Here is a 7900-nt window from a genome sequence, read left to right on the forward strand (position 1 = left end):
GAGGGAATGTCCCCTGTTATTGGGAGAGTATGTGAAAATTTTTATTTTACCCTTAAAACTATAGTGCTATAAGCATAGGCAGGGAATGACACAATTTTATATTAGGGATTGAATTTTTAAAAATTTAGAATGAATGAACCTACAAAATTCTTGAGGACGAAAATATATTAACAAAAATATATATATAAAATATATGATAATTTGAAATTTTTAGAAGATCGACTGTACCCAACCTCTCTCGATCCATCCCTTAACATATGATGATGATTGACGGAAAATGATGATTTTCAACATATGCTTATTGTTAATTTAACATACCTAAACTTTCAAACATATCGTGTAATATTTGTTTTAACGGCTAAGATTTGGTGTTTTCATAGATCTTATTTTTCAGCCTAAATTAGAAGAAGTGGTAAAAAATATTATGTAGGAAGGTAGGATATTTTCAATATTAATTAAAGAAATATGATGATTTATAAGTAACTAGAAAAGTTGTCTACAGTTAAAGAGGACTTTGTTCCCTTTTTTATACAATTTTAGGACTAAAGAAAAAGAAAATGAAAATATAATGACCAAAACATAAATTTTCATAAATTATCCTTATAAGTAGTAAGTAGAGTCTAAAATCTTAAGTATAGTCTAAAACTTTGAAAGTGATTTTATGTTTGAGTGTTCGATTGAGATGAATTTTTATTTTGCATTCCTAAAATTTTTTAATCCCCAATTTGACAAAAGGTCGAAGACGTTTTATTACACTTTCGTCCCAAAACCTATTGTTTTAATCTCTAGCTTCTATTTTTTATGGGTAATTTGTAATTTTTGGTTTCCTTCTTTTATTCCAAAATCTACTTTATAGGTCAATTAGATGAACTTTATATTTTGTGAAAGGCATAATACAAAAATAGCTCTATATTTTTAAGTATTTTGACTTTCAATATTTTATTTTGAGATAAAAAACTCTCTATAGATAAAAATTAATAGTTAAAATACGATTTATACAGTAAAATATGAGCATTTTTAACTTCAAATAAAACGTTGAATGTTAAAATATATAAAAAAAAAAGACAAAATAATTATTCTATAAAATGCTAGAAGATTTTTTTATCTAAAATAAAACGTTAAAAATCAAAATATTTCAAAAAATATAATACAAAATAATGATTATTTTGATAAACATTCGATAAATTTTAAGGTGTTGTCATCACACCTTCCTCGAGTCCACTTTACTTAGTCTCTCTAACATGTCGCCACGTGGCGACCATGCGCGTTGCAATTGGCTAATTCCAAAAATTGTTCGCATACTTGTCCACTGCACGAGTACATTTAACATTGTACTCGTCACTAAATGCAGCTAAACTTTTTGCTGAATAAATGCCATGACCGAAGCCCGAGTCCATCGATGACGTTGCATGGTTCAAAAGGCACATTCTTCAATTAATAAATTACGGGTTAAAATATTACTTAATACCTAAACTTTATAATTTATCTCAAATTAATCCTTGAATTTTTTTAACCACATTGATTTTGGAACTTGACAACTTTATCAACTTGGTCTAACTTAAAGTTTTAGCCATTTTGATGACTTAATATTACAAGATTAAACCACCCCAATATCAAAAAAATATTTATTATTATTTGTATTTAAGTGATGATATGACATAATCTTATAATATCATGTAAGTAAAATGAATAAAATTAAACTTTATGATCTAAGTTGATAAAAAGAATTTTGTGTAGGGATAATTAAAATATTCAAGTCTAACAAGTTTTAATCTGATCCATTTTATAGGATTAGAATTCTTTTATTCGTATTCAGAGAAGATCTATGCATATTTTGTGAAGGAGAGAGACAGAAGTTAGAGCGGAATCGATTTTAAGGTAAAAAATTTTGATTCGATCTGAATCAAGATGATTACTATAATGTCTCTATCTATTTAAATATAATTACTATAGTGCCTTCTCTATATACTTTTTTTAAGTTATCCAATAACAAATATTTGTGTAGAATTAAATCGAAGAACAATATTTATTTCAAAATTCAAGATATTTTCCAGAAAGGTAGAACATCTCCAAACATCGAGACTGATCAAAATTAAGTTAAAACCTTCAATTTTAGAGTCAGAACAATGACCGTACCCATCTCTTACATGGACCGTAAAAGTTTAAAGGACAGAATTAAAAAAATAAAAAGTTGAAGATTAAATTTTGTTTTATCCCTAAATTCTTTGAAAATGAAAAGTGTGTTTCACAAAATATTATTAAAATTGTTAATTTTGGAATAAAAGTTTACCATATAAACAATAAAACTGCATTTCGCTCTCTGAAAAGTCGCAACGTTTACACTCTGTGCTATGCGTTTTCTCACTAAGAAACTCCATGAAATGAACTTCAAAGCTCTGTTTTTTTCTATCTAAAACGTCCCATTGATCCAACCTTTTTGTTTCCTTCTGTTTTTGGTTTTTTTCTCAGATTACCAAATCGAAAAAAGGAAATTTTTGGGTATCTTTTAGTGAAAAATCCGAGTAGTTATGGAGAAAAAGCAAGGATTTTTCTCAGCTCTCAAAAAAGAAGTGATTCGCGGTCTCTCCCCTTCCCGCTCTCGGTCCGTCAGCCCGGCGAAACCTAGTTCGCCCATGTCCGGTCTGTTACCGAGGAAGAAAACCAACGTGGCGCAACCGGAGCCATTGATCGCGAGATCCGGGAGTCTAAGGATCGTGGGAGAAGCGTTGGCTCCGCTCATGGAAGGCCCCGATCCCGACGGAGGTGAAGTCGGAGACTCGAAGCGGGTCGGGTCGGGGCTAGGACAATGGGTAAAGGGACAGTTATCGAGGACACCTTCCGTTGCTTCAATGAGTTATCAGCGGTCCGATCTAAGGCTGTTGCTTGGGGTCATGGGAGCTCCTTTGGCTCCGATTCACGTTAGCTTCACTGACCCTTTGCCTCATTTGAGCATCAAAGACACCCCCATTGTTAGTTCTTTTTCTTCTCTCCTTTTAGTTTATTTTGATTCCAGCTGTTTGGTTAGCAAGAAAATTTATGGTAAAATTTTCTAGGGATTGTAATAGATAACTAGTGGATTCTCTTTTGCTGCTAAAATGCCGTGACTTAGTATAGCGATTCCTGTTATGGTTTTGCCTATAGGAAACTTCCTCTGCTCAGTACATATTGCAGCAGTATACAGCTGCTTCCGGTGGGCAGAAGTTGCAAAACTCGATTCGGAACGCTTATGCAATGGGAAAGCTTAAAATGGTAGCTTGTGAATACGAGACCGCTGCGAGGACGGTTAAGAATCGTAATTACTCAAGAGGCGTGGAGTCCGGTGGATTCGTACTCTGGCAAATGAATCCAGACATGTGGTATGTCGAACTCGCGGTAGGGGGAAGTAAGGTTCGTGCTGGTTGTAATGGGAAGCTTGTGTGGAGGCACACGCCTTGGCTCGGAAGTCACACTGCAAAGGGGCCGGTCCGACCTCTGCGTCGTGCTCTTCAGGTGAGGTTTTCGATGTTGTTCGGTTATACATTTAGCATTTCTTCGTTTTCTGATAATGTATTTTGGGTTAGGGTCTTGATCCGAGAACTACAGCTAGTATGTTTGCTGATGCAAGATGCATAGGAGAGAAAAAGATTGATGGTGAGGATTGTTTCATCCTCAAGCTTTGTACCGATCCGCAGACGCTGAAGGCAAGGAGCGAAGGCCCTGCTGAGATCATTAGGCATGTTTTATTTGGCTACTTTAGTCAGAAAACCGGACTTCTAGTTCATATTGAAGATTCACATCTGACTCGCATCCAATCTAACGGCGGTGATTCTGTTTATTGGGAAACCACAATCAATTCATATCTCGATGATTACCGGCCCGTCGAAGGTATCATGATAGCGCATTCCGGGCGTTCTGTGGTTACACTTTTCAGGTTCGGGGAAGTTGCAATGAGCCATACGAAAACAAAGATGGAAGAAGCATGGATAATCGAAGAGGTTGCCTTCAACGTACCAGGTCTTTCAATCGATTGTTTCATCCCTCCAGGTGATTTGAGGTCTGGATCCATTAGCGAAACCTGTGAACTCCCTCGGGATGAAAAGGGAAAGAAAGCGATCGCAATAGTAGCAGCACAACATGCCAAACTTGCCGTCCTAGAAAGACCACAAGAAACCGATGCCGGTAGCAGGATTTGGAAGATGGAAGCCTAATGAAAGTCTGGAAATCACATATGGCAAATTGTTCATATTGGTAACAAATGCAGTTGTTGGTAACAAATGCAGTTGACTAACTTCAAATAGGTTTTTTGCTTCCATTAATCTGTAAACAGAGAGCACAATCATTCACAGGTCCCAAACAAAAAACCTGTATGAACGTTTATGCTCTCGATGCAGGATTCGGCCATCGATTACGGAGTCAGAGCTCGGATATCCGGTTCGTGGTTAGAGCTAATGGAGCTTAAATTTTTAGGTTACCTTCCTTTATATATGGCGGCAGTATAAAAGATACTGCTACTGAATCAGCATGAGTTTGACACATTTGACAGTCATTTTCAAGTTTTTAATGTTACTGGTTCATGTTTATCACTTAAATTTGATGACATTATCGATATCGAACCTCTTATTTTCCCATCCTGTGTATTATCTTGTCATAATAGTGTTCTAAATATGTTGTACGTTATACTTGAATTAATATTCAACGCATAGATTGACTGTCAAACTCGCATAAAGAATCTGAAAAGTTGTTTGACAACTTGCACCTATGTATGTATGTAAATACCCATAGTCATGTGCATGAAATGTTGTTTAGATGGTGCATGACAGTTGACAGCATCTAAGGTTTGTTTTAAAAAGTTTTTTATTCCCATTGGCCAGCACTGCAACGTTTTTGCTTGAACCCCATTGGTTATTGGTTACCCCCGTAAGGCGTTTATTTTTTTAATAATATGAAGTATTATAAAATAATATTTATTTATGATCTTATTTAATAAATTTATGTTAGATCTATGATTCATTTTGATTTGGTATGAAAAATATATAATGTAATTTGTTTGGAAAATGTCATTATAATTTGGCACCAAGATGAAACTTCCTCCAATGTTTCAATTCAATCCATGTTGATGCTATTTTTCTACTTATAGTAATATGTATTAAAAACGCTGAATTATATAATTAATTAAATAATTCACTTATAACTTATGTATAATAAAACTCAAACATAAATAATAAAAAATTCAAGACCTAAATCTTGACTAATTATATAAGTACATGGCTGATAAATGTGTTGAATATTCTTGTCCAGTTGGGTTTTGTTTTCTCTTGGCCATGGAAGGGAGGTTCCACCTCTTTATTATGATTTTGATTGGTCAAAATTATCATTTATTAGACCGCCTGTCTTTTCGAGATACATATACACTAAGATTGTTTCATTAATTTTTTTATATATATTATAATTATTATGAATCTATTAAGTGATCATAACGGTTAAAGAGAGTGTTATTTTATTTATAATTCACGTGTTTAAATAATTGTATATGTATGGTGTGTATATTATCAATGATTAAGAAATATTATAAACAAATATCATATTATAATTACGGTAGACTAATTTATAATATCGCATAAAAGTGAACTTCAAGGACACTCAAATCTATACCCAAAGCATGTAAAACCCTAAATACAAAACAAACAACTTGATTTGTGTTTAGATTTTATTTGATATTTTTCGAGTAGTATACAATGATTAAAATGTAATATTTATTTATAATCTTTTTTAATAACTGATAATATACATGTACTTCACAAACATAACTGTTTAAATTAAAGATTTCAAAGAAGAAATATATTCTTTTAAACTACTGAAGTCATTTAATAGATTCAATTATATCCAAATTTTATATTTTTATATCTATATATCCGAATATATATTATATACAAATTTTAAACATGAATATTTAACTAATGCAGACACTTTCTTAAACCTTCTTCGATTCTCTCACGTGCCTGTCTTAAAAGAACATGATTTTACGGTTGTCTTGTTAGATTACTTCCCAATGTTAAAAAAAATATTAAACTGTTGGAAAAATATATATATGAAGAATGTGTAAGAGAAAAGTGTCGGCAATGGAAGTTTCCGACTCACCTTTTATATTTACGACAATGAAATAACCCACATTAATGGCACTTCTGGATCAATGTAACAATACGATACCCTAGAAATATTGTTTTCTAATTCATATCTTTATTAGTTGACTTGTTTTTTATATTAATTCTCTGTTTTAATTTTATATTATTTTCACTATTCGTGATCATAGAACTTTAATCTTACAAATCCCTGTCTCTGGAACTACTGTTCAACCTTTTTCATCGTTTTAAGACTTTGTTAATACTGGATTTTAGGTTGTATCGTTAGATTTTATATGAACTTTAACATTCACTGACCTGATAGGCTAGTAAATAGATAATAATGACAACTGATTTTCATCTAATTAACTCATATCAGTAAGTGATTGAGGTAAGAGACATGTGAACAAGTTAAATACGTAGATCGAACAATAATTTTAAACCTTTTATTAATAATCGTTATTTTAATCAACATATATTGATTTAAGTGGTAAGCAATTTAATGTCGCTTAAGTAAGTCTCGAGTTCGAATATTTGTGTAAGCAGAAAATTTCTGTTGAAAGACTTACCTACAAAAACTAAGTACGGGACATGAATCGATCTTGATTAATCAGGACAAAACCCCAATTATCATTAATTTTGATTACTTTAATATATCGTTTAAAACAAAATAAATGAATCATCGTGGATCATCGTTTCTTATTAAAAATCATCAATGATTTAATAAAAATATATGAATGGGTTTGAAAATGAACTAAAGGGCCACTCTTCCACTATTTATTATTACATTAACACATAGAGTGAATCTAACATTGAATGTGGGGGAGACTTATATTTGTGCTATTAAATTATTGTAGAAGATGATTAAAATGGACAATACAAGGGAGTCTGGACCATATGCTTTATTTTTGAGAGGGGCCAAAATTGATTCAATCTACATTTTTTTCTTAAAATATATTTTTCAAAGGAAAAAATCTGAATGTCCCTTTTTATGTTCATGTAATAAACGAATCAAACACATGTAATATACGAATCAAACACAAATAATAATCGAGCAAACACAAATAGAAGTGTATTTAATTCGTTTATGTTCACGAACAAACTCATTTTTTGAAAGCCCATTTATCGACTTATTTATAATCTCATTTACTCGATGCTCATTTTTCTTTTATTTTCTACACTTTAAATATTGGTGAATATATGAATTAAATTGAACACATGTTGAACTTTGAAGTTCAAACAATGAAGCTTAAGGAATTTAAAGACTAGTGTTATATTTTCACCATTTATGAACATGTAAATGATCATGAACTCTAAATAAACTAAACACGAAAACATTCAAAAATAAATAAACAAATAATGCTCTAAAATAAAAGTCTTTTTACTCTAAAATGAAATATTAGAGACTAAAATAATTTTTAAAAAATAAAAACTAAAGTAACTATCTAATGAAATATTATAAATCATTTTGTCCTAAAATAAAAATACTGTGTCCAAAATATATGAAAGAATATTAAATATTTAAAGAATTTATCATTTCAAGAGATATTTGAAGGTAATGACATTCCACTATTTTAACAAAAAAAATATTACTACTGATTATAAATTATTATCTAATAATAATTTTTTATGTGAACTAAATATAAAAATATAATTTTAAAAATAATATTCTCCTTAATAATAATGTTTCCACTAACCATGCCTGCACAATTTTCATGTTATTTCATCGCTTTCTAAAATGAAAAAGTTGAAAACGAGCGTGTTGGGCCTTTCGCAAAGTGACATTTAGCTGAGCATCCAAA

At 31.4% G+C, this 7900-nt stretch overlaps 1 protein-coding gene across 1 annotated transcript; it reads left to right on the top strand.

The window, feature by feature from the left end:
* Nucleotides 1-2347: 2347 nt before the first annotated feature.
* LOC120151043 lies at nt 2348-4537 on the top strand. Its single transcript, XM_039163596.1, has 3 exons — nt 2348-2969; nt 3142-3489; nt 3561-4537. Exons 1-3 carry the CDS (start codon nt 2529-2531, stop codon nt 4185-4187), a joined length of 1416 nt encoding a protein of 471 aa, XP_039019527.1. The 5' UTR covers nt 2348-2528; the 3' UTR covers nt 4188-4537.
* Nucleotides 4538-7900: the final 3363 nt, after the last annotated feature.

Source organism: Hibiscus syriacus, unplaced genomic scaffold (assembly GCF_006381635.1).
Source record: "Hibiscus syriacus cultivar Baekdansim isolate YM2019G1 unplaced genomic scaffold, ASM638163v2 tig00111027_pilon, whole genome shotgun sequence".
NCBI classification, from domain to species: domain Eukaryota; kingdom Viridiplantae; phylum Streptophyta; class Magnoliopsida; order Malvales; family Malvaceae; genus Hibiscus; species Hibiscus syriacus.